Below are 27410 nucleotides of genomic sequence, written 5' to 3' on the forward strand. Positions count from 1 at the left end.
TAGCAGAGCCCGGATTGGGCCAGACTTGGCTGTCTCTCTGGGCACCGACCCACCCCCCCCCCCCACCCCCCCCCCTACCCCCCCCCCCACCCCCCGCCCAGCTACCTGCAGTGTCTTCCATTCCCTCCAGAGCCTGAGGCCCATTCTGTCTTCAGCTGACTTGTCTTCCTCAGATACAGCCTGGCAGAGCAGGGCGGCATGATTGATGAGCTAAGAAGCTCTGGCTGGCAGGCGGGTGGGCAGCCAGGCAGAGCCACGGCTCTCAAAAGATAGCAGAGCTGCCCGGTAAGGGGGGGCGGGGAGCCCACAGCTACCAACGCTACCATTGCCCAAGCTGTCACGGCAGTCACTCTGGGCAGAGCAGATAACCACAAGGGCCATTGGATACCGTGCGTCGCACACAAGGATCCTCAGTCACTGAGAGTGCTCCCTTCTTTCCCCACTTCAAAACAGAGACCCAAGAAATTGAAGATGGTGAGCTTCTGAAAGCTGGTATTGTCTGTCATTCAGTCATGCCACTCTGTCCGGGTGTTTATCATTTGCCCAATCATTCATTTGTTCATTCAAACATGAGGGTTTGCTGTGGGGATCAGCGTAGCATTGCAGTTGCTAGTGTGGTCTTGGGGGGGGGGGGGGGGGGGCGGGGCGCCAGGCTGTTTGAATCCAGGCTCCATGACTTCCTGGCTGTATGACCTTGGGCAGGTCACGTCACCTCCCCAAGCTGCCATTCCTCTCTCAGGTTCTGCTACAGTGAGATTCAGTCAGGTCCTACATGCAAAGTGCTTGGAACAGAGCCTGGCATATAAAAAAGGTAAATCTTTTCATTCATTCAACACCAAGTAACTGAAGGCTTGTGGGGCTATAGCTAGGATTGAGGCAGACGAGTGCTCTCATGCTATTTACCTTTGAGAGAAAGAAGACTGACAATAAACAAATAACTGAGCACAAGGAGGGAACAGCACATGTAAGGATCCTGAGGCAGCAACAAACCTTGGAATTCAGGAGAGAGAGACTGAGCAGTGTGGCTAGCAAAGCAAAGAGGAGTGCCACCTAGGTGGGTCTGTCGCTTAAGCATCAAACTTCAGCTCAGGTCTTGATCTCACAGCTCATGGGTTCAAGCCCTGTACGGACTCTGGGCTGTCAGCACAGAGTCCGCTTTGGATCTTCTTCCGCCTCTTTCTCTGCCCCTACCCCACTCTCTCTCTCTCAAAAATAAATAAACATTAAAAAAAAAAAAAAAAAAAGGAAAGGGGACAGCGTAGCACAGGAGCTTGGGGCCCAGCAAGGACTTGTAGGCTGGGATAAAGATTTTATTTTAAGCACAGTGGGAAGTGACTGTGCTTTTGTTTTTGTTTTGCTTTTCAATCTGCACAGTTAAAAAAAAAAATTACTTGCCAATATTTAAAGCAGGGGAGTGGGCTGATGGGGGAAATGGAAGAGAGGGCCGCAGAGCTCTCATGGAGGCTGGCGCCAGGGCAGCGGTCATGGCAGATCCGGGATGGGGTGAGAAATAGAGGGGACAGGTCTTTTCCTGGATAGCCGGAGGAGAGAAATGGAAATCAAAGTGTCCACAATGATTCCTGGGCATTTTGTTTAAGCTGCTGTATGAACAGTGGTGCCATGAACTGACATGAAGCTGACTGGAGGGACAGTGTCTGGCAGGTCTATGGATGATTAGTATTTTGCTTTATTCAGTGAGTCAAGAATAAAGGGTAGGGGTGCCTGGCTGGCTTAGTTGGTAAAGTGTGCAAGTCTTGATCTCAGGGTTGTAAGTTCAAGCCCCATGTCGGGTGTAGAGATTACTTTAAAAAAAATAAAATCTTTACGAAAAAAAAAGAGGGGTTCCTGGGAGGGCAGTTCAGTGTCTTACTCTTGGTTTTGGCTCAGGCCATGATGTCAAAGTTTGTGGGTTCGAGGCCCGCATCGGGCTCCATGCTGACACTGACAGAGTAGAGCCTGCTTGGGTTTCTCTCTCTCTCTCTTTCTCTCCCTCTCTCTGTCCCTCTCCTGCTCGAGTGTGTGCTTGCTCTCTCTCTTAAAAATAAATAAACTAAACATTAAAAAAAAAAATGAATAAAGGGCACAACACTTACAGGAAATCAGGAAGTGGTCTCTGTCTTTAAGAACTTGTGGTCTATTTGGGGGATCAGGGAAATGAGCAGGCAGTGATGATCCATTGTGATGCCTGCTGTGATGGGGAAATAAAGGGTGAGCACCTATCCAAACATGAGGGAGGAGTCCTAGGCTGATCTGCTCCATCCAGGCCCTGTCTCCAGCCTCCCTGCTTGCCTTCCTCCCTCCAATGCTCCAGTACACAGGCCTTTCCATTCTCGTAACAAGCCATTTGCTTTCCTGCCTCTGAGCTATGCACATGCACCTGCAAGAGTGCTGCCCCACACCCTTCTAGCTCAGCCCTGTTTCTGTCCCTCTCATGTTCATTGCAACTTAAATTATTGTATTGTTTTGTGTGTGTGTGTGTGTGTGTGTGTGTGTGTGTGTGTGTGTGTGTGAAATTGTTTAATTGGCTGTTTCCTCCCCAAAGAATCCATAAGTTCCCAGGGGATAGAGACAGATTGTGTCTTGTTCACTCCTGGATCCCAAACCCTGGGCACAGCCTAGCATATGGTAAGTGCTCTGTAAGTAGAGAAGGAAGGAAGGAGGGAAGAGAGAGAGGAAGGAAAGAAGGGAGGAAGGAAGGAGGGAAGGGAGAGAGGAAGGAAGGGAGGGAGGAAGGAAAAGAAGAAGGAAGGAAGGAAGGAAGCAGGGGAGGGAGGGGGGAAAGAAAAGAGGAAGGCAGGCAGGCAAGGCTTGAAAAAGAAATTGAGTTAAATGGGCAAAGAACAGGGGAGGTAAGACTATTTCAAGCATAGGGAATGGCTTGTGCAAAGGCTAGGAGGTGAGAAAACGGTGTCATCAGAAAACGTAAAGGAATGGAAGAACTGCAGCCATCTGTATTTGCTCTGTGCCCTCAGTCTGGCAGACAGGAGGTTCTCAGTAAGCATGGAGGGCTCTCTGCTCTCCTCCATGCTGTGAATAGACAAGCTGTAGCAGAACAGCACAGGGCCTGGGAACTTGTAGGGTAGGACAGCGCCTCATTTGCACACTGCCACCCCCTGTCCACAGTGCCTGGCATAGACTGGCACATGGTAGGTGCCCAATAGTTGTGGAGGTTGAATGATGCTGGAAGGACATTCACCCCTCAGCCGAGAAAGTGACAGGATTGGATAATTCCAGAATGTTAGCACCAGCAAGACATTTACAGCTTAACTTGTACATGCCACAAATGAGGAAACTGAGGCTCACAGAGGGGAATGGATTCACGCAAGCTCACATAGTGAGTCAGTGGCAGTGCTGGGATGGGAGCCCAGGTGTCCTGATTGCTGATTCAGAGCCTCCCTCATCCTGTCCCCTCTTCTATCAATTTGCCTCCTTCCCTCTCCAGCCTCTGCCTTTCAATATGTCAGAAACCAGCAGATTGGAGCCAACAGGAAATCCCTGAGTGCCTTTTACCAGGGTGAAGGCATTATGTTACAGGGAGGGCAGATGGGGTGACCCATTAGTGAGCTAACACTGAGTTCCTGTGGGTTCCATTAGTGCCTCAGATTAACCCATTAGCACCCAGTGGAAGCCAGACACACAGGGACCCCAGAAGGTTGAGTCACAGAGTAAGCCAGCTTTGATGAGGCTGAGGAGCAGAGTTGGAGGGATGGAAAAAGGGCCTGTCCTCTTTCCTTGGAAAAGGTTTTCCTTAGAGAGGGTGCCAGATAGTGTTAGGGGTGACAAAGAGCAGGCAGGATTCAGAATTGAGGTACTTCAGAGCTCGAGGGAGCCAGTTGAGCTGACCCTTTGTTCAGTGAAAACTGAACAGCAGAGAGAAGGAATTTGTCTCTAAGTCACTTATGGAGAACCCAGGGTTCCTGCCCATCACACTACATTACAGGACTCAAATGTGCTACTTTTTTTTTTTTTTTTTTGGTCAGGGGGAAATGGGAAGTTTATTCTCCCCCTCCCCCCAGTCTCACTGATTGCCAGTTTATTCTTAAAGTCAAGATGTTGCGATTCCCTTAAATCCTCCATTCAGTATGAAAAACAAGCTTTAGGGGAGCCTGAGTGGCTCAGTTGGTTAAGCGTCTGACTTTGGCTCTGGTCATGATCTCCAAATGTGCTACATTTTTAGCTATGGCTAAAAATACAGCCACCCATTATGGGGACATCATGCTAACTGCTTTATATACATCATCGCATTTTATTCTCCTGGCAACCCTGCGGACATCCTGGGGGCACTATTACCCCAATTTATATGGCAAAACTGAGGCTCAAGTTGGTTAAGTAACCTGCCCAAAGTCACACAGCTAAATCATGGAGGAATCAATGTTTGGACCCAGGCAGTCTGATCATCAAATCCTCATCTTTGTCATCTACCACATCCCGCTGAGCAGCAGAAGTAGGCAGAACCACTAGTTAATAAATATTGTCTGCAAAGCTCTTCCCACCAGTCATGCATTTTAATTTAACCACTTGGAGATGATTCTATCATCCCATCTTCCAGGTGGAAGATGCCAGGCCCAGTGAAGCCAAGCACCCCACCTAAAGTCACCCCTACAAATACTGTCAGAGGCAGGACGCGAACCCATTTATCTCACTCCAAAGTGGGCCACTCCACTACATGAGTGTGACAGCCCCGCACTAGGACAACTGTGAAAACTCATTCAACGAATGTGCTACTGAGTGCCTGCTCTGTCTGCCAGGCCCTTGTTTCCAAGACCAATGGATCCTAGCACTTCTGCAGCTTGTGTTCTACCTGGGGAACAGGACAGACAGACAAGCAATTCCAGTAGGGTAGGGATGAGCATTGGATGTCACGGCGTCATCTAGTCTTAGGGGATAGAGAAGACCAAGCTGAGTCTTATGGGCCAATTAAGCATTTGTCCAGACAAAGAGAGGAACCCAGCCCAGCAGAGGCCCAGAGGTATAAGAGAGCTCCAATCTGAGCCACAGCTGGGGCCAGAGCTTTAGGGAGAGTAGAAGGAGCAAGGTAGAAGTGGAGATTCAACAAGTGAGTGGAGTGTGGACTTTATGCTCAAGATAAGACATCGGAGGGACAGAGGGACACTTTGGAACTGCTGCAGGATATGAGGCATTTAGAAAGCTCAGGATCCAGAGGAAGGGTACGGGGTGGGGACAGATGCCTAGAAGCTGGCTTGGTGGAGTGCCAAAGATAAGGAGGGCTTTGGTGCTGGATTAGATCTGTGAGGCCAGTTTCCTGCTGGGATGACAGGCAGATGGAAGCGTGGGAGTAGGGGTGATGAACCATGGAAGAGAAGTATGGAGAAGTCAAGTTCTAAGGACCTGTTGAGTATGAGATGCCTGAAGGGTATCCAGTCAGCTCTGTCTAGAGTCTGGCTAGAATTTCTGGCCTGAATTTCAGGCCTTCCTGGTCTTAAGGTTTAGCAGACTTTAGACCTTCCTGCCATGTTCCTCAATGTCCTCATCTGTAAAATGGGTAATAACATTATGTCATAGAGCTGTAAAGATTAAATGGATATCAAGTATATATAACTAATGTATACAGCACTTTACATTGTCCCAGGCACATGGGGATGCCTAATAAAGGTTGGTCGAATAAATGTATAAATGGATGGTTCTTTGGGCGTGGCTGCTAGAAGTTATTTAGGAACAGAGTTGACTTAAAAACACAAAGGACTTTTCCTCCCTCTTCACTATTTAGCGCTGGGTTGGGAGGGTCAGGGAGAAGTATAGTAATGCAAATGTTCATGTGATCTAGTTAGTCTTTATCGAGAACCTATCTCCCTGTGGTCAGATACCACTGGGAAAGGAGACTATAACTTCACATCAGGTCAGGGAGCCGGACACCAAGTATTTTAGGTGATAAGTGTCGTCAGGGAAATGTAAGAGAAGCTGAGGCTTTTGCACCAGGAGAGGACCTTGACGTTTCAGTGGCACAGAGCTGGGGGAAAGGAAACACTGAGCAAAGGCCCTAAGGCTGCAGGGGATTTGGTTTCACTTAACTCTGAAAATACTTTCAAAGTGCCTCCTGTGTCCCAGGCACTCTGGAAGGTGCAGAGTACTCATCAGAGGGCAATACAGACACAATTTCCTGCCCTTGTCAACAACAGTGTCACCTCTGGCCCCTAAGAAGACCTTATGATTACGAGGAAAAGTGCCTCCTTTTGGCCCTACTAAGGTGACATTGAACCAAATGTGGGAGGTGAGGGACTGAGCTTCCCAGGCAGAAGAGACCACCAGTCAATGGCCCTGTGGGGGAATGAGCACGGAGAAGGAAGAAGGGGAAGGAAGGCACACGTGGCTGAGTGGACTAGCAGGAGAGGAGTCCAAGAGGGGCTATGGTCTGAATGTTCTGGCCCCTCAAAATTCATATGTTGAATCCTAATCCCCAAGTGCTGAGTGCTGATATTAGGAGGTGGGGGCTTTGGGACGTGCTTAGGTCATAGGGCAGAGCTTTCATGAATGAAACTAGTGCCCTGAGAAAGGGGACCCCAGAGAGATTCCTGGCCCCCTGCTGCCATGTGAGGATGCAGAGAGAGGTCTGTGACCCCTACCTGACTGTTCTGGCTCCCTGGTCTTTGGACTTCCAGCCTCAAGAACTGTGAGAAATAAATTTCTGTTGTTGATAAGCTGCCCAGTTTGTCGTATTTTGTTACAGCAGCCCTAAACAGACCATGATAAGAGGTCTTGAGCCCCAGGTCATTAGGCCTTGCGGGCCACTGAAGGGACTTTCACTTGGAGACAAATAGGAGACACGGCAGGGTTTGAGCATAGGCGTGGCTTGACCTGACAGGTCACTCTGGCTGCTGTGTGAATAGACTGAAGGGGCTGGAGGAAGAAACAGAAATCAGCGATGAGGCTGTTGTGATAATCTAGGGGTCAAGTGTTCAGACCTATTGGAGACAAGGACTCATTTGGAGTTGACAAGGACTCCTGAGAGGCTGCTTGTGGCCATAGAAGGGAGGAGAGGAATCAAAGATGACACCATGTTTGGGCTTAATTGTGTTTGGATGCCATTGATGGCAGTGGGGAAGACATAGGACTGGGGACGTGGGGAGAGAGTCTTATCAGCATGAAAATAGCAGAGGGCCACTTCAGTGAATAAATGGTAGCTTTTTTTTTCTTTTAAGTTTATTTATTTTGAGAGGGGGAGGGGCAGAGAGAGAGGGAGAGAGGCTCCAAGCAGACTCCATGTTGTGAGTGCAGAGCCAGAGTCAGACGCAGGGCGCTAACTCACAAACCGTCACATCATGACCTGAGCCAAAACCAAGAATCAGACACTTAACCCACCGAGCTACTCAGGCGCCCCTAAATGTTAGCTTTGAGATGACTACTAGACATCCATGTGGAGGGGTCAAGTTAGTGGTCGGACCCCAGAGAAGTCAGAACTGAAGACATCAATGATGGTGTGATGGCCTGTGAGTGCTACTTAAAGTCACAGCATAGGACAGGATCACCTAGAAGTGCCTTGATTTAAGGAGTTCAAGGACCATGTGTGAGGAGAGGGAGTGGGGTGTGCCATTTTGATGCCTAGTAGAGGAACCTGTTTCGGAGAATGAGAAGGGTCAGCCAGTGAAGTACAAGGAAAACCAAGACATTTCTGTGGGAGAACAAAAGCTTTTCAAGAAAGCATTCCACTCAAGGGGAAGTAATACAAAACTAATACTAGGGCGAGTCTGGGAAGGATATAGTGCTGGAAGGAAGGGAGAAGGTGACTAAGAGAAACAATAGGTTGGAGGTCCAGATGAAGTTACGAGATGCTGGAGGGAAGAGAAGGGAAAAGGAGGAACAGGAGGTGCTGGTCAAAGAGAATGAGGACCTCTTAGGGGCGTCTGGGTGGCTCAGTTGATTAAGCATCCCACTTTGGCTCAAGTCAAGATCTCGCAGTTTATAGGTTCAAGCCCTGTGTCGGGTTCTGTGCTGACAGCTCAGAGCCTGGAGCCCACTTCAGATTCTGTGTCTCCCTCTCTCTCTGCCCCTCCCCTGCTCAGGTTCTGTCTCTCTTTCAAAACTAAATAAACATTTAAAAAAAAATAGTAATGCTGGTGATAGGGGTTAAAGATACCACCATGGGAGGAAGTGGCTGAGATGGGTTGAGGGTGACAGGAGGAAGGGAGATGTCTGACCAGTGAGAGTCGCTTTAATGAAATTTGCAGGAGAAAGTAAGGTAGGGACCAAGAGCAGGCTGTCCCAAGATGGGCCACTTTGGCAGACTGGTGATTATAAAGATTTATTTTTTCTCATGTTTTATATTTATTTTGAGAGAGAGAGAGAGAGCAGGAGCAGGGGAAGGGTAGAGAGAGAGGGAGAGAGAGAATCCTAAGCAGGGTCCGTGCTGTCCCCGCAAAGCCTAGCTTGAGGCTAGATCCCAACTGTGAGATCATGACCTGAGGCGAAATCAAGAGTCAGAGCCACCCAGGTGTCCCTGGCATAGTGGTGATTTTAAATAAAAGTTACCAAAGAGACAGCCTGTGCAAGTGAGACACCCAGACCCTTCTCTGTCCCCCTTAAAGCAGGAAATAAAGCTACCACGTGAAAGGCACCCTCCCTATACCAGGAGGTAAAGAGACAGCCTTATCCAGAGATGGGAAATTTAGAGCCCAGAAAGCTGTATGAACAAGCCTGTTACTTCTCACTAATTTCCCACCCCAGCCCGAATTCTGTTTAGCATTCCTTACTAAAGCTCCCAAAGTTAAATTTTCTTTGTCTGGTGGATTCCTCAGTCTTATTCCCTTTGTCTAAAAAGTATGCCTTAGTCATTTCTTTGGGTCTCAATTTCACTATTGGGCCTCTGAGCACACGTTATAAAACTGTGGTGTTTTGTCTCCTGCTAATCTAGCCCATGTAAATTTAATTTTTAGTTCAGCAGTTAAAGCTTGAAGGATAGAGGAGAATGTTTTTTTCCCTTCAGTAACAAACGGGGTTGTGGGCCGTCTAGACTGGTAGTAGTAAGTCCACAGGACTTAATGAGTAGAGAAGGCAAAGGGAGGAGAAATGGGTTGCAAAGCTCCACGAGGAGCAAGCAAGAGAGTGCCCTTACCCCCCACCTCCACGCCCCGATCTACTGCAGTGTGTGGGAAAGTTAACAGCTTCCCAGGAAGGGGTTGTAAGGTTGGGGTCCTGGGTGGGGTGGGCAGGTTTCAGGGCAGGAAGGTGAAAGCAACGTGCGGAGAAGCTGAGTATCCATCAGTTTGCTGAAGACTGCAGCTCCGGAGGGCACGAGGGAAGGATGGTCGCGGAAGGGGGTAAATCTGGGCCAAATCAGTCGTGCAGAGCCTTGTGGCAGCCAGGGCCAGGTGAGGGACGGTGGACGCCACGGGAAGCTCGGGCTTGTGGAGGCGTAGGATCTAACAGTTTCACCGACGAACTCTGCGCGCACCTATCCTGAGCCCCGCCCTTAATAAATGTTTGCTATTCGGTTTCTTATTTCTGCAGGCTGCAACTGAAAGGAGCCTGCTGAACTCCCCGGGGCCGGCCCTCCCGGCTCCCCCCAGGGGAACCGGCTGGGGCGGGGCTCGGATTCCAGGGCCCCACCCGGGGCTGCCCCCCCCCCGCCTCGCGGCCGCTCCCCCGCCGCGCGCGTCCCTGCTGCTCTCGGAGCCCGGGGAACGGGGCGTGTCTTCGTGCTTTGCAAAATAGAAAGACAAAAGACTGCCGTGCCGATCCCCTGACCCAGGTAGCCCCCGGCGGAGCGCGCTCCCTCCTTACAGCCGGCGGGGCTCCGGGAGGGCAAGCCCCGGGGCAGCGCCGAGGCGGGAGTAACGGTGGGCGAGCCGAGGCCCCTCCCCTTTCCCGCCCGAGAGAGGCCTCCTAGGCCGCCCGCTTTCCCGGCCCTGGGACCTGCAGCCCCTCGGGGCCCAACTGAACGGAAGAGGCCCCAGGGGCCCCAGGCGCCTCACACCCGGGAGCTGGCCCGCATCTGCCCGCCGGGGAGAAGCTCCACCCCACCCCCACCCCCGACCTGGCTGCCCGCCGGGTCCTAGGTGGCCTCGGGCAGGTTGCCTTCCGTCTCTGGGCCTCAGTTTTTCTCATCTAAAAAGAGGCGGCTGAGCTCCATTTCTCCAAGGTCCCTCCAGGTTAGAGCGGTCTGTGTAATGACGCGCCTTCTTCGGATTTGAAAATACCTTCCCTCAAGGCCTTCAAGTGGACCCTGGGTTGTTTTGGATGGCATTTATCCATCCTACCTCCTTGGGGAGAGAACTGTTGCAGTGAAGGGGTACCCTCCAGTAGGGGTCTGCACACTTTCTCCCCCGCTGCAACCCCGTCCCCCGCTTTCTATAAAGAGCCAGAGGGTGAATATTTTAGTCTCTCTAGGCCCTACTGTCTCTGTTGTACTCAATTCTCCCCTTGTAGCGAAAGCAGCCTTTAAACAAATGAGCCAGGCTGTTCCCATTAGACCTTGTTAATGGCAGCTGAAATTTGAATTTCTTATAATTGTTACAAGAAATTTTATTCTTTTTTATATATTTTTTAAAAGCGTAAAAGCCGGGGCGCCTGGGTGGCTCAGTAGGCTAAGACTCCAACTTTAGCTCAGATCATGATCTCACTGTTCCTGAGTTGCCCCGCATTGGGCTCTGTGCTGACAGCTCAGAGCCTGGAGTCTGCTTCAGTTTCTTTCTCTCTCTCTCTCTCTCTCTCTCTCTCTCTCTCTCTCTCTCTCTCCCTCCCTCCCCCTCTCTCTCAAAACTAAATAAACATTAAAAAAACAAAAAACACCTTAGAAACCATTCCTAGCTAGCAGACTGCGCTAAAACAGGCAACTTGGCCACTGGCATCAATTTGTAACTCCCCCTGTTTACAGCTTAGGCTTTGTCTTGTGAGTTTTGGGGCTGGTTCTTTGGCGTTGCTGGAGCTGTTTTCTCATCTGCCAAATACTGACAAATTGCAGCATGACTGTGGGGATGAAGTCAGACCACAGATGAAGCTACTGCATGAATGATGTTATTCTTCATGTGGTAGCTGACATGTGTCCCCAACAGAACATAGGGACTTGGAGGACAGGTCCCACACTCCCCCCATTTCCTGAGTGCTTACTATGTGATAACACTGTGCTAGGGCTCACCTTGTGATATCTCATTTAATCATCTCAGGCCTAGGAGATAGAAATATATTCCCATTTCACAGATAAGGAAACTGAGACTCAGAGCTGAGATTTTCTTTAAAGTTTATTTTAATAATCTCTACACCCAATGCAAGGCTCAAACTCAAGACCCTGAGATCAAGAGTCGCATGCTCAGAGCTGAGGTTTGAACTGGGTATTAGGTTGGCCTCTGGGGCTTCTATACATCTTCCTGGCTTTCCTGTGAGCAAACTTAGAGGTATTTCGTCTGGCTATGTGACCTTAGACAGGACACTTTATCTTTCTGGATATCTGTAATCTCTTTGGTCAAGGGACAAGAATTAACACCCTCTGTGGGCAACTGTCATTCATTGTCATTTTTCAGAAGAGAAAACCAAGGCTTGAAAAAGTTAAATGAGGACTGAAATTTGGGCCTATCTGACCCCCGAAATGAGCTCTTTCTGATGACAACAGCTAGAGTAACTGGTTGCATAGGCCCCAAATCCAGGAGTCTTCTAGGACTCTTCCCTTCCCTCAACCCACGTCCAACAACATATTGGCAACTTATTTTCATTTATCCTTGAAAATATACCCCAAATCTCTGGGGCTGCTGTCATCTTTTTTTTTAAAGTTTATTTATTTATTTTGAGAGAAACAGAGTGCAAGTTGGGGAGGAGCAGAGAGAGAGGGGGGCAAGGATCCGAAGTGGGCTCTGTGCTGACAGCAGTGAGCCCGATGCCGGGCTTGAACTCACAAATCATGAGATCATGACCTGAGTCAAAGTCAGACACCTAACCGACTGAGCCACCCAGGCACCCCGGGGGCTGTTGTGATCTTTTAAAAGGGCAGATCAAGCCTTACCACATCTCTGCTTAGAACCCTGGAAGACTTCTAGTTGACTTGAAATAAAACCCAAATCCTTACATCAGCCACAGGGTGCTCTACCATCTAGTCACTGCCTGTCTCTGCCCTGACCCCCCTCATGTCCTCATTCCCTTTGTTCCAGCCTCAGTGCCTTTCCTTTTGTTCCCCTGACTCTCCAGGGTGTCAAGTCCTCGGCTGTCCCCTGAGCTCTTGCAGGTTTTCAAATGGGAGATGGCCCAGTGATACCTCCCCAGCCAAGCTTCTCTGGCCACCCCACCCACCCTCTTAACACAAGACCTGTGTTGTCCTCTTTCTGGCAGTCGTGCTATCTGATATTCTGCACACCTTGTCCCTCCCCCAGTGGAATGTAAACTCCATTCCAGCAGGAAACTTGTTTGCTTGTTCTCTCCTCAGTCCCCAATGCTTAGCCCACGTCTGACATGGAGTAGGTGCTCAACAAATATCTGATGAGCTAATGACTCATTGTCCCTGGATCTCTATTCTCTCAGTGGGAGATCATGAACTTGCAACAGAACCTTTCAAGAGAAATTGATCCTGATCATGTGCCTGGCCCTGTGTTAGTCAGGCACACGGTCAGGAGGCAACCACAAAAACATACCCAGTCCGGAGTTGGTGATTCACTGGCCCCCTGGGCAGAGATATGTGCACACACAGGAAGACCAGACACTGTACATATGCCCAGGATCTGCTTGAAAGCTGTCTGGGCTCAAAGGTAGCTAGAGATAAGACCACACAGCTCCCAAATCCTATAAGAAATCCACATCCTGTCTCTGTCCCAGAGCTGGATCTCTCCCCCAGACTCCCTCTGCCTGGAACAGCTTTCTCCCTGTGCCCCCAGCCTTCCTTGGCTTTGATTCATTCTTTGGACCCCAGTTTCCACATCACTTCCGCTGGGAGGGCTTCCCTTGCTTATCAGACCCCACCTTGATGGTAGCGCATCAGTCAGCCCCAGTCCCACTTGGCACTGTCCGCCTGTTTCCCTGTCTATACCTCACACACACTCTATAGGGCTATTTGTTCCAGGGAAGGAGGGACCTTGGCCAGCACATGGTGTAGTACAAAGCACAAAGTAGGCGCTCAAAAGTATCTCTTTCCTGAACAAACAAATACTCACATAAGGAATTTCTTGGGAAGGCACAATTTCATCTTTCCGAGGCCAAGACAAGGGGATGAGACCCAGAGCCCCTCCATCTAGCCATGGCTGACTCTGCTAACTCTTTGCGGTTAGCCTGGCCCACCTTCCCCTCTAGGGGCTCTAGCATCCAGCCCCAAACTGATGCTTTCTCTTCTCCTCCTTTTTCTTCTCCTTCTCCTTTTTTTTAAAGTAAACTTTACCCCCACATGGGGCTCAAACTCATGACCCTGAGACCAAGAGTGTCATGCTTTAGTGACTGAGCCAGCCAGGTGCCCCATAAATATGGTTTGCTTGTTTTGATTTACTGTTAAAAAAATTGTTTTTTTTTAATGTTTTCATTTTATTTTTGAGAGAGAGAGAGAGAGAGCAGGGGAGGGACAGAATGAAAGGGAGGTACAGTATCTGAAGCAGGCTCCAGGGCTCTGAGCTGTTACAGAGCCCAACGCGGGGCTGGAACTCACGAACCACAAGATCATGACCTGAGCTAAAGTCGGACACTTAACCTACTGAGCCACCCAGGAACCTCACTCACTGATTTACCATTTTTTTACAACAAAATTTTAAGTAAACTCTATGCCCAACACGGGGCTCGAACTCATGACCCCAAGAACAAGAGTAGCATGCCTGTGACTGAGCCAGCCACCCACCCCTTGATGCTTTCTCTTGTTAATTGTTTCTTGAAATAGGTCCGCTGTAGTACACATCGCAATGCATGACGGGTCTCCCTCCCTCTCCTCCTGGAGGTCAGCTTCTGTTAGCACTTCCCTGTACCACTCTTCCCTTTGTGGTATGGTGTCCTAGAGAGGCTGCAGCTTGCATCTCCTGGCCTCTCTAGCCACAGAGAAGGGAGAACATCAGTTTTGGCCTTAGTGGCCTCACTCTGTAGCTGGGTCCAGGCAGAGCAATGGAGGGGGTGAAGGCAGAGGGCCAGGATGATTCATCCCAGGCTGGAAGATTCCCAGGCTCCAGGGCAGCTGGGAAACCCCCTGCAGAGAGAACAGACAGTGCCTGCTGTCCTGCATTACAAGGTCTCTTCTGGTCCTCCTGGCCAGATCCCCAGAGATGCCACTCAGCAGCAGTGGTGGGAAGTGCCACTCAGTGACAAAGGGTGGGAAGACGATGAGGCCCTCAGGAGGGAGGATCTTACTCCAGTGTGGGACCTGGTGAAGGGGCATCCTTAATCTGGCTCATTCTGCCAGTTCTAGCTCCAAACCTTCCCCACCAAAGGGTTGTGAGTAAGTGGAAAAAAAAAAAAAATCTCAATGGCAGCCTCTCTGCCCAAACATAGGATTCTACATCAATATTAGGTTAAGACAAATGTCAGAAGCACCCAAAAATCAAACCTGACAGGGTTCTGGGAAAGAGGCAGAGCTGGTTCCCCGATCCAGGGCCTGCTGGAGGCTCTTCTTGGGGACTTCCATGTATAGGGGCCTCCAGTCTGTGTGTGTGTGTGTGTGTGTGTGTGTGTGTGTGTACATGTGTGTTTTCAATATAGGGTTGACAGCTCCATTTTGGATTCACCACTGAGTTGCAAGGAGAGGGGCAAGATATCTCCTAGTAAAGTTCAATTTCGTATTTCCTATATCTTAGAACAGGGAAGGCAGATACTCAGCATTCACAGCTACCTCACACCTCCTTCCCGAAGCTCCTGACCTCATTAATTATTCATGGCACCTTGTCTAACAAGCAATGCATGTTCACACTCGAAATGAAACCTATTTGCCACCCCTGCCCTAAACGTAGCTTTGCCTTAACCCTACCAGCCTCACAAGGTAGCTCACAGGAATGGTGTCCCCCATTTTGCAGAGCACAACACGTGCAGCCCTCCGCGGTGGCCCAGAGTAGAGAGATGGCCTTAGAGGTTCAAGGGTATGGGCCTTGAAGGGTGGAAGTGCAGGGGTGAGGGTGTGGGGGCTTTGATAATCTCCCAGGCTGCCTCAACCTAGGCAGTCTTACTTTACCTCTTACACTTTAGACTTCCCAGTAAGACTTCACTTGAAACAGAGTGTCCCATTGCTAACCACAGTGACTCTCCCTGTGAAATGTGTTCTTGAGGGAGGGGGCAGTGAAACCTCAGGCTTTAGCATCTGAATACCAGGCCTCTCACTGACTGAGTGACCTTGGGCGAATACTACTACCTACCTCACTGTGTGGCTGAGAGGACTAAGGGAGAAAAGGAAGCCACAGCACGGCCACATGGCCACCACCTGATCCATGGCAGCGTGATGACAGCAGGACCAGGGAAGAGGACAGTCTCTTCCATTTTTGATGGCAGTGAGCCTAGGGCAGTTTCTTTCACCCTCAGCACTGTTGACATCTGGGGCCAGACCATTCTTTATGGTGGGGGCTGTCACGTGCCTTGTAGGAGGTTCAGCGGCCTCTACCCGCTAGATGCCTGTCTCGCTCCCTCCCCACTTGTGACAACCAAAAATGCTTCCAGGGACTGCCAAATGCCCCAAGACAAAATCGCCTCTAGCTGGGAACCACAGCTTCTCTTGCTGCAAGAGCCAGGAGGGTACTGTGGAAGCAGCAGGGACCGGAGGAAGGAATGTGGAAGGCAGCACAGCCTGCCTCCCCCTCCTTGGAAAACTCCACAGTCAGCGCCTCTTGCTGTGTCCCTGGAGACCCCTTGTTTCTGCTGGAGGCTTCCTTCTGATAAGGCTGCAGTAAACTGCGTGTATGTGTGTGAGTGTGTGTGTGTGTGTGTGTGTGTGTGTGAGAGAGAGAGAGAGAGAGAGAGAGAGGGAGGGACAGAGAGAGAGGAGGGGGGCGCAAAGGGAGGGGCCCAGGGAGGAGAATGAGAGACTGCACAGGAGGGGGAGAGAGCTATAGAATGCTGAAAGCACCTCGGGTCCCCAGGTCCCTAGTGTCTGAACACACCCACACAGGATCCAGGCCTGGGGGTCTCTGGCAGTGGAGTCTAAGGTCCTTCACCCCTCCTGGAAGTGAGCTGAGGGAGATGACTCAGTAGGGCCCATACCCAGGCTAGAAGACGTGGAGTGGGAGGGAAGGCACCCAGCCTGGTCTCGGCTCTCCCAGCCTCTCCCAGACAATCCACCAGCAGGTCCTTCTCACCATCTACTATCCACTGTGCCCCTAAGATTCATCAGAACATGACTCTTCCCTGCCCCATTTCAGCAACCATCTCTATATCTGGAGACCTGGAGTCACTTCCTAGCTGGCCTCCTTGCTTTCACCCTCATTCTCTCTATCCTTTATTCTCCACAAGACAAAAGGCACGACCTATTAAAAATGCAAATCGGATCACACCGTCCTCAGGGTCAAAGCCCTCCAATGACAGCCTCAGCCCTCAGGATCAAATCAAGTCTCTGGCACAGCCTTGGAGCCTGTGTGGTCCCTGCCCTCTCTCTGACCTCAGCCCTTCTTGCTCTTTCTTTCACCCCACCCTGTCTTTCCTTCTATTCCTGCAATATACTGAGATCACCCCCCACCCCAGCTTTGGTACAAGCTGAACTTTTGCCAGAAGTTTCTCTGCTCGCTATTCACAGTCCTGTGTTCTAAGCATTAAAGTCTCTACACCAAAAATTCTTACCAGGCCTTCCCTGTCCACTAGTCTGAAAAGGACCTCCTTAGACACTGGTACATCACGCCCTTGTGTGGTGTTCCCAGCACTTTTGACCTTGTTCCTTTGTTGTTTGATTCTCCTGGCCTGGGATCTCTATTCCCGGAAGTCAGGGACCTTGCCTATTGTTAATTTCCGTATCCTCAGGACCTGTGTGTCTGCACATAGTAGGGGATCAAGAAGATTTAGAATAGACAAGGGAACGAATGATAAGATGATCTAAAGAGCCCCCTTTTGGGGCGCCTGGGTGGCGCAGTCGGTTAAGCGTCCGACTTCAGCCAGGTCACGATCTCGCGGTCCGTGAGTTCGAGCCCCGCGTCAGGCTCTGGGCTGATGGCTCAGAGCCTGGAGCCTGTTTCTGATTCTGTGTCTCCCTCTCTCTCTGTCCCTCCCCCGTTCATGCTCTGTCGCTCTCTGTCCCAAAAATAAATAAACGTTGAAAAAAAAAAAAATAAAGAGCCCCCTTTTAAAAAAATTTTTTTATTAATTTTTTTTAACATTTATTAATTTTTGAGAGACAGAGAGAGGCAGAGCATGAGCAGGGGATGGGAAGAGAGACAGAGAGATACAGAATCTGAAGCAGGCTCCAGGCTCTGAGCTGTTTTGTTAGCACAGAGCCCAACATGGGGCTCGAACTCACCAACCGTGAGATCATGACTGAGCCAAAGTCAGATGCTTAACTGACTGAGCCACCCAGGTGCCCCTCAAGAACCCCTTTCTACCCTATGGCTCCGTCTCATTGCAGGCTTTGTCCTCTACCTCAGGGAGGCTCACAGGCTGAGGCTGGCCCAGCCACTGGTGATAGGGCAACAGATGCTGACCCCCGCAGCCCTGTGAAGGTGCCAAGACGTCGTTGGTGCAAATGCTATGCTGTCCCAGGTCACAGTGGGGAGGCCACGTGCGGGGTTTGTTACACCTTTCCTGTAACTCTGATGGGCCAGTCATGGCTTCAAGAGTCCCTTTCCTCCTTCCAGCAGTCCCTTTGTGACTCTTTCTGTGAGTGCCTCGTTGTTACTATTATTGAGCTGGCTTTCCTCCGAGGAAGGACACTCCCCGGTATAGTGGCAGGCCAGCCAGCCCCCCAGAGATGAGTGTGGACAAAAGGGGCAGCCCCTCTTCCCTGGACCCAGACCCCCATGGGCCTTCGCAGGCCAGGCTGCAGAGTGCACCACCAGAGGGCGCTCCAGGTCACGGCATCTGTGGCAGCCAGACGCTTGGGGCGGGGAGAAGGGAGCAGTGTGTGGGGCTGTTAGCCAGCCTTGGCTCTGTCCTGCCTGCTGGGGCCTCTCTCTCTGTCTTTACCCAGCTTCCCCCACCTTTCACCTAAGCTCCTCTGCCTCGTCTCCGTCAGCAAACCCGCTGCACACCCTGTTCTGTGGGAAGCCCTACAGCCAGACGCCAGGGTGCCTAGCCTGAAACACAAAACCAGCCCCCAAAATAGGGAAGATTGCTGGGGATTCAGCCTTTCCTGCAAGAAGTGGAACCGAACATGGTCCGGGGAGAGGGGCCCGCGTCCCCACATGCCCTACCCCAACCAGTTCCTTTTCAAGCCCCTCACTGCACAGTCACAGGCCATGTGACTTTCTGAGGTGGAAGTCGAGGCCGTGAAACACAGTGTTAAGTCTGGGATCAAATCCTGACTCTATGATTTGAGAGCTGGATCACTGTGGGTATGTTCCCTAACCTCTCTGAACTCAGGCTGCAGAAGTGCCAGCCTCTTTTTTTTTTTTTAAGTTTATTTATTTTCGAAAGAGAGAGGTAGAGAGAGAGAGTATGTGAGCTGGGGAGGGGCAGAGAGGGTGAGAGAGAGTCCCAAGCCTCCAAGTCCTCTTGCTTCCTGTCCTGCCATCCCATCATAGTTTCTTTACTGGGAAACGTGCTGTGAAAGAGAAGCCAAGGGTTCAGCGCCACCCTGTGAGCAGCCTTGAAACTTGGGCTTACTACTGTCTCTGAAATCCTGTCATGAGGTTTACAGCTCCAAGGGCAGGGCTGGGATGGGGTGGGGATCATGGAGCCAGTAGTTCCCTAGGTAGAAAACCCCAGAACCTCAGGGAATAATTAAAAAAAAAAAAATTGTAGAGGGTCCTTCTCCACTGCTATCAGTGTGGTTTTAGTGAGGTTATGATAAAGGCTGAGTCTTATGCCTGGCTTGGGACCCACAGCCTACTAGTCAAGGACAAAATCCTAGTAATGATTAGATTGTTACCTTGGCCAAGACTGGCAGTCTCAGCATATCTACCCAGGAAGGCCACAGCTAGGACAGGTCAATTCCACCAGCTTTCCTTACTGGCGCAAGCCCCTAGCTCAGGTGGACAGTCGCCCCTATACACATGTGCATCTCTCCTTATGTGTACATGCACATCCCTCCACAAATACCCATCTGCATGTACATATATGCACATAAACAGGCATGCATGTGTTAACTGGCACACGTACACTTACATACATCTACCCACATGACTTAATACACACATACAAACAAAAACGCACACACTCACACACGCCTATCTTCATGTTCAACACATATTCCTACTGTTGTAGATCATTTCCCAAGATGGCTGCCATTGATTCTTTTCTCTTCTGCCTGTGCATCCTTTCCCACCTATCAAAAGGCAAATTCTATTTCCCTTCTCTTGAATACTTGTGGTAGAAGTGACATTCTGAGAGTTCTAAATCCAGGTTTTAAGAGGACTGGCAAAAAAAAAAAAAAAAAAAAAGCCCAAAACAAAATAAAACAAAATTACTGGCAGTTTTTGCTTCTACCTTGTTGGAAGTCAGCTGCCATTTAAGAAATTCACCTTTCCTGAGGCCACTATGCTGTGAGGAAGCCCAAACTAGTCATGTAAGGAGAGAAAGGAACCGTGCAGAGGAACACTGTGTCAGACATGTAAGGGAAGCCTTAGACCTTCCAGCTCAGCCCAGCTACTCGTGGAATATAGCTTTGTGAGTGACCACAGAAGATGCCATGTGGAGATGACCACCCTGGCACACCTTGCCCAAATTCCTGACCCACAGAATCATGGGAACTGATAAAACTTTGTTGTTTTAAGCCACTATGTTTTGGAATGGTTTGTTATGCAACAATAGGCAATTGAAACACCCATACATATTGTATACTTACTTATGTTTATATACACACAGACTCATGTACACTTACAGACATGCTCATATACATACACACACCTTTGTACTAGACACTATTGACTGTCTACCCGACATCCATTCCCATTTGTCTTTCTTTTTAACACTGTTTTTTCTCATGTTTATTTTTTTTTTTGAGAGAGAGAAAGAGTGGGGGAGGGGCAGAGAGAGAAAGAGAGAGAGAGAATCTCAAGCAGGTTCCTCACTGTCAGCACAAAGCCTGATGTGGGGCTCGAACTCATGAAACATGAGATCATGACCTGAGCCGAAATCAAGAGTCAGATGCTTAACCCAACTGAGCCACCCAGGAGCCCCTGTTTTTATTTTTTTAAGTAATGACCTCAAGATGAAGTGTCCCATGCTCTACCCACTCATCCAGCCAGGTGCCCACACATTTGTCTTCCTGACAAAACTCTGTCAAATGACTGCCATTCCTCTGAGCAGCCTTGGGCTTTGAAAAGCTAATTCCATCCTTAGTTCCAGGAGGGGGCCTAATTAGTTTAAGTGGAATTGGTGGTCTCAGTTCTCTTAACGGAGATTGGTTTAGCTTTGACCATGTAACCAAGTTCGAGCCAATGAGGCATGGTGGGGGGAGTAGGATTGGGGCTTCTGGGGACAACTTCCTCCTTCTTAGGTAAGTCACCCCAAAAGCAAAGATGCATTTATCTGTTACCGGATTCTTCATGTCTGAGTGTGTGATTTGGAAATATTGCAGTCACTCTGTGACCAGAAGGATATAGAATCAAGCATAGTGGAGAGGTGGAAAGAACAGGTTCTTAAAGATATTTTGATCAATGCAATCAGTCATCTTAAGAGTCCTTCCTCCCCACGTCTGGAACTCCTGTTATGTAAGATAATAACTTTATTATTGTTTGAGGGTTTTTACTTGCTTTGTTTGTTTTCCACTTGTAGTCTACCGCATCCAACCAATATCTCCCTTCCCTTCGGTAAATAAACACTCCCACATGCCAGTATACAAACAGGTCCAAGCCATTCACAGAGAACCACAGCTGAGCACATGTGCTCTGTGCTTTGTATGCATACATACCTATACACAGGGAAAGCATGCATCCTCCTACACACAGACATAGGGATATATGTATATATGTACATACATATACTTTCTCACACATGCATGCGATTTCCACTGCAGTATCACAGATGTAAATGCACCTGGGCAGTATGCATTTTTGCACACATAGGCACACAGACACACATATGGGTCACATCAATGTCAACATGAATTTACCCATTCCTTCCCACATCTGAATAGCCATAGTGAACATACCCACAGCTCCAAGGGTCTACTTGGCTGGGAGCAAGCTGAGAAACCAATGGCAGAGACCAACAGCACCTCACCCAGGACTGACAGAAAGTTCTGGAGAGAGTTAGGAAACAGGGACTTGCAGACCAGAACACGGCCCAGGAATCAGGAAGTCAGTTTCAGGTGGCTTGACTGTGCACAGCAGCCCCATGGTCATGGGAGCTGAACTAAATACAGCACCAGGGAAGGCCGGGATGAGTTTGTTTCCACCTCAGAGGGGAAGAAAACCTTCCCCCCACCCGCCCAGCACTTCCTTCCACATTTGCACAAAACCTGCTTCGCCCTCCAAGGAGCTCTCTTTGTTTACCTCCTAGGCAAACAATTGAATTGGTTATTGCACAAAAGTGAGCTGTCACTAATTACACCACTGGGTATTCCAGGTAGAGAGAATAGTATGTGTAAACGCAAGGAGGTGTAAAAGAGCACATAGTGAGTGTGTGTCTGTGTGTTGGTGGGTGGTGTGTGTCCAGTGATGATGAGTTTGCAGCAGAGAGTGAGGGCATAACAGAAAATGACCTTGGGGAGCTGGGCAAGGGCCGTATCAGGCCCCTGGGTTTACCTTTAAACTCCCAGGGTGCCTGGTGCCATGTGACTTTGCACTTAGAGCTTGATAAGGCACATTGATAATGGAGATGTTGTGGAAGATAGGTAGCAATAAGTACCTTTGCTTTCTGGCTTGTGGATGAGGTTATTTGGGATTTATTCTCTAAATTCTCCTTCTTTTGTATCTTCTCATAACCCAGAGTAGTTACCGAGAGTATTCTTGTTAGGTTAGATTTTATTATTTGACAATGTAAATTCATCTTTCAGAAATTTCATGTTGCTAAGTTTAATAAAAAGCAATTTCCAGGGGAGTCTGGCTGGCTCAGTCAGTGTAGCATGTGACTCTTGATCTCAGGGCTGTGAGTTCAGGCCCCATGGTGGGTGTGTAGAGATTACTTAAAAATAAAATCTTAAAAAAAAAAATAGCAATTTCCAAAGTAGCACATATAGTAGAATCACACTGTGAATAAAATGTTTGTATGTATATTTATATGTGCATATCATAAGTTCTCAAAGGATATATATACCAACTGTTAAACAATAGTTATATCTGAGTGATAGGGTTACAGATGACCCTTATGTTCTTTATTATTGTATTTTATTTGTTTTAAAACAAACTTTGTTCTTTTTAATTTTTTTTTAGCATTGTATAAGCTTTTTTTATGTTTAAAATATTTATTTTTGAGAGAGAGAGAGAGAGAAAGAGACAGTGACAGAGTGCAAATGCGGGAGGGGCAGAGAGAAAAGGAGACACAGAATCTAAAGCAGGCTCCAGGCTCTGAGCTGTCAGCAGCGAGCCCCATGTGGGGCTTGAACCCATGAACCGCAAGATCATGACTTGAGCTGATGTCTGACGCTTAACTGACTGAGTCACCCAGGCACGCCATTAAAAAAAAAATTTTTTTAATTTTTGTTTATTTATTTTTGAGAGAGAGAGACAGACAGAGCTTGAGTGGGGAAGGAGCAGAGAGGGAGACACAGAATCCAAAGCAGGCTCCAGGCTCCAAGCCGTCAGCACTGAGCCTGACATGGGGCTTGAAGTCATGAACCACGAGATCGTGACCCAAGCTGAAGTTGGACACTTAACCGACTGAGCCACCCAGGCGCCCTGACCCTTAATGTTCTTTAGACTTTTCTGCATTTTTCTGCATTTTATGCAAAAAGCATTGGTTACTTTTATCACCCTGAGAAAATGATTTCAGACTTTAAGAAAAGTTTAATTTACGTTTTAGCTAGAAGTATAAAGGTGGTTGTAAGAAACTGGGAATAAAGAGAAAATTTCAGGGAGAAGCAACTTGTTCATGAGAGAATGTTCTCGGTGCCTTCAGGAGGCCTGCCCTGCCCTTACCAAGAAAGCCTTGGAGCCCACCCTCTGAACCAAAGGCAGTCAAAGAGGTAAAGAGGGTCATAGAAATAGCTTCATCCTCAAGGGATGGCTGACCTAGGAGTGAAATACGAGCCATGTGCACATGAGAAGCATACCAGGCAGTAAATGAGAGGTGATCTGGAGGGAGAACTCACTTGGGGGTCTGGAGATGTGAGTTCCATTTCCATTCTGGCGCCCAGTGACCTTGGGCAAGTCTCTTCACCTCTATGAACTTCAATCTCCTTATCTGTCAAAGAAGTTTAATGATAGTAACTGGGATGCTATGATGATCAGATAAGATAGCTTATCAGTAACCACATTGTGAACTCTGAGGTGTGGCACAGGTCACCTTCCAAGGTGCAACAGTGCTTCCAAGACAAAGGAATCCATCCCTGTGGTGCAATCGGTGAGTGGACAGTTTGGCTGCAGGGCCACCTTTGGGTGGGCCTTAAAAATCCCACTAAGCAGACTGCAACCTGCACAGCTCTGAAAATTATGGGATATAAAATCAGGGAGGGCACTCTTGCCTCAGCTCAAAGACCTGCACAGCTGGTTCCTCTCTGCAGAGAAGTACACCCCAAGGAGAAAAAAAAAAAAATGAGTAGCCACTTCTCGCCCTTTTCTGAATGTCCAATCCATCCCCGAATTTAACTGCCTGCTCCGGATAATTACTTTTCTCCTACTTATGAGCTTAGAGGAATAGTAGTTCCCAATAACTAGAGACTTAATAAGGCTAAATTATAATGAGTGTCCTGTGGAATTACACACCGCATTAACACCAAATGAGTTCATTAGAAATTCATTAGGAGTGATTCCTGTGACCACCACAAGAATTAATCACAGTTAGCCAGAGGCAGGAGAGGGGAAGATGAATAATTGCATAGGGAACTGGATGAAGACCTTTTGGCACCTGACTTTGGCCCGAGGCAATACTTTTGGAGGGTCATGGGGTGCTTTGGCGGTAAGTGTGGAGGTGAGGTTGTTTGGATGTTGTTGGATCTACCTCCTACGCTTTTTCCTCCTCCTTCCTGGCTACAGCCCCAGTCAGGATTAAACTGGTAGATGTGGGAGTGAACAATCTTCTTCTCCAGTCCTAAGGAATCATGGAAGGACTTGTAGTTCTTGTAAGAACATGCATTCCCCTTTCTCTGTAAGAGCAGGTGCTGGTCTGCTTTCTGAGTGCCTGTATGTATGGAGTCATCCAATCCTCCCGTGGCCCTATGAAGTGGGTTTAATTGTTGGCCCCATTCTGCCACTGTGGAAACCCAAGTGCAGAAATTAAGTGACCTGCCCAGGTGACGCAGCCAATAGTTGGCCAAGCTCGGAATTTGAGTCTTGAGTGGTGTGCTGTAAGGATGGATGATGGTTGAAGGTGGTTCACTGGTCTTTCCTTCTTGCTCCCTGGTGTTAAGTGTGATCTTGAGGGCTGGTGGTTTAGCTTTTCCATCCTTTCTATGAGCTACCCCATAATCTCCCAAGAAGTTACTTTTTTGTTTGTTTATCACTAAGAATCAGCATTTTTTTTTTTTTTTTACAGATTTTATTTTTAAGCAATCTCTACACCCAGCATGGAGCTAGAACTCACAACCCTGAGATCAAGAATTGTGTCCTCTACCAACTGAGCCAGCCAGGTGCCCCAAGAATCAGTGTCTGTTACCTACATCAGGAAGAGTCCTGATCAATGCCTGAGTCAATTAACAAGTACTTGTAAAGTCCCTACTACACGTCTGCCCTGAGTCAGCTGCTGTACAAGTCACAGAAAAGCATAAGGCAGACTTCTTGCCCTCCAGCTGTTTCAGTCTCAGACGGAAAAGCAAGGGTAATAATTTAATCCCGTGCCCTCCTCTGCAGGTTTTAAGTGGAAGAGAGTGAGACCTAGGTGAACTGGACTGGGAGGAGAGAAAAGCTTCATGGAGGGCACAGCACATGAGCTAGGCAGGACCTTGGGGGAGAGGTCACTGTTGTGGACACTATCTAGGCAACTGCCCATTCCACAGTCCCTTTTTCAAAAACTGTCACTCTCCACCTGAGAAGTTGTCCCTTTGGTGGGATGGAGTGTCTGCACCCTCCTCTATGTTTAGAGAACTCCCCACTGCATGGGTTCTGGTGGAAGATGGGGTCAAGGCCACTTCCCAGTACAAAGCTGCAAAGGCCAGATACCCCATGGTCTTATCACCAGTGGCAATGAGGTACCTGTTCCTGACTTGAGCTCAACCAATCAGACATTCCCACAGGTACATTTCCTCTGCAGCTTGTGATGCAAAGAAGCAGGGACAAGAGAATCCATTCTGGTGGGGGTAGGGGAAGGCTTGGCGGGGGGCATACCCACTGCCCAAGGGAATGGTGGCTGCAATGCCAGTGAGCTGTATCACAGTTGATAGGGGTGCAAACTGTCCAGTCCATCTTTTGGTGGCACAGGGAGCAAGATCCCAACAAAACCACTTCTGTGATGTATTTGAGGCTGTGGTTCTTCTAGCTGTTTATCCTCTTCTGTCCCTGCTTGTTTACCAAGCCTGAAAATTCTGTGACCTAATCCATATCCCTTCAATAAATTTCATTTCTGCTCATATCTGTTTCCATTGCTTGCAGTAAAGACCGTTGCCTCTGTGACCACAGATGATCAGACCATGGGCAGACACCTGACTCACGACAGACCAATCACAATGTCTCTCCTGAGTTAGCTTCTGTTGGTTGCTCTGAAAGCCCTTTTCTCTGTGAGCACTGGCAGGGCAGAGAAAGGACGAGAGGGGAGAATCAAGTAGATACAGGGAAAGAAGCTGCATATGATAATGGAGAGACTGGTTCTGACGCTTTCCAGTTCCTCATGCTGTCCAACTCCATTTCTACCCTGTGGGCTCTCCAAGTTGGCCCCACATCCTTATATTAGGTTGAACCACACACAAAAAACTGTTGTTTTTAAAGGTCAAGAAGATCAAATATTAGCAATTGGGTATGGTTTAACCTAATAGGTCCCTTCTTTTGGCCTAGTCTAGTTCAAGTAGGTTTCGTTATTTGCAACATCAAGGACTGTGTCTACAACAGTCAGATATTCCATCAGCTCAAAATTGAGTGGAACAGTCAGAGACACAGAGCAGAGACAGAAAACAAGGGTTTGCCCTGTTTGGTGAATACTGTCTCCAGTGAAGAGGCTGTTCTGAAGACCAAAGGTTGTCTAGGACTTCCCATCTAATCTCCAGGGACCATCTCTGAGGTCACTGTCCTGTACTGGTTTATGACCCATGAACATCTACCAGAACTTTAGCCCCACCCCATTTGCCTCAAATAATACTCTTCATGTTAATTCATGGTCTTGAATAATGCTTTTGTTTTTGTGTTCTCCACATTGTGGTGTTTCTTATTCATGTATGTACTTTTTCTTACCTAACCTAATCATCCAACAATAAGGACTGGTTGACTAAGTTGTGATATATTCATAATGTGGATTCATATATGGTCATTAAAGTGATGGCTGGGACTGAGGTAGACTTGGGTGGTGGGGATGATGTAGGAGACTTGATAAGAGTTGATAACCACCCAGTGATGAGGGGAAAGACTAGTGAGTGTTCAATACCCGGCTGAGGGAGGACCATGAACTTGTAGTGGTGTCACTCTCCCTTCCCTGCACTGTACCTTTTCTTCTGATTGTAATCAGCAATCCTGGAGATGGGAGGTGAAAATACAGGGGTTTTTTGGTCCAAGGATGGGGCCTGGGAAGCCAACCAATGAACACTGAGGGTCCTGGCAGAGAGAGTGATGCATCAATGGGCTGGATAGGAAAGGAAGTGAGGCTAAAATTAGGGGGGTGCATGGGGGAAAGGGGAATGAGCTATGAGGCCGAGCTTCATTTATTGGGGTGGGGACTGTTTTCTCTTGCTGTGTATCTCTGCTCCTTAACACATAGACTGGTGCTCAGTAAATGTATATTGAATGAATTAATTGATGAATGCGTGGGTCATAATTCTGACATTAGAACCAGAGACCAATATTCTGCTTTTCATCAGGGATCTGGCAGGATCCATAGTGGTGTTAAGTACCACTTCAGGTCAGAGAGAACTGAGTTCAAATCCAAGTGTCATCAGCAACAAGCTGTGTGACCTTGGCCAAGTCATCTAACCTTTCAGGGCTTAGACTTTCTTTTCTGTAAATAGGGATAATAACAGCTCTCTTGGAAGTTCCAGATGCCATGTGTCAAACACTCGACACAAGAATTAGTTGGTTCTGGAGGCTGCATCCAAACCAATTGCTGTATTTAGAGGACATGAGGGCAGGAGAAAAGAAGACGAAGACAAAGACAAAGACAAAGACGACGAAGAAAAAGACGACGACATGAGGGCAGGACCTGAAGCC

General features: G+C 48.6%; 1 protein-coding gene across 1 annotated transcript in view; it reads left to right on the plus strand.

Annotated features, from left to right (window-relative positions):
• Positions 1-226: 226 nt before the first annotated feature.
• FABP6 (fatty acid binding protein 6) overlaps positions 227-27410 on the plus strand; it is a 38605-nt gene continuing 11421 nt past the window's right edge. The window contains exon 1 of the mRNA XM_086718546.1: positions 227-474. Within this exon, the coding sequence (XP_086574672.1) occupies positions 472-474 (3 nt within the window). The 5' untranslated portion in view covers positions 227-471. The remainder of the gene's footprint in view (positions 475-27410) is intronic.

Source organism: Puma concolor, chromosome A1 (genome assembly GCF_028749965.1).
Source record: "Puma concolor isolate L17-30 chromosome A1, mPumCon1.1.hap2, whole genome shotgun sequence".
Taxonomy (NCBI): Eukaryota; Metazoa; Chordata; class Mammalia; order Carnivora; family Felidae; genus Puma; species Puma concolor.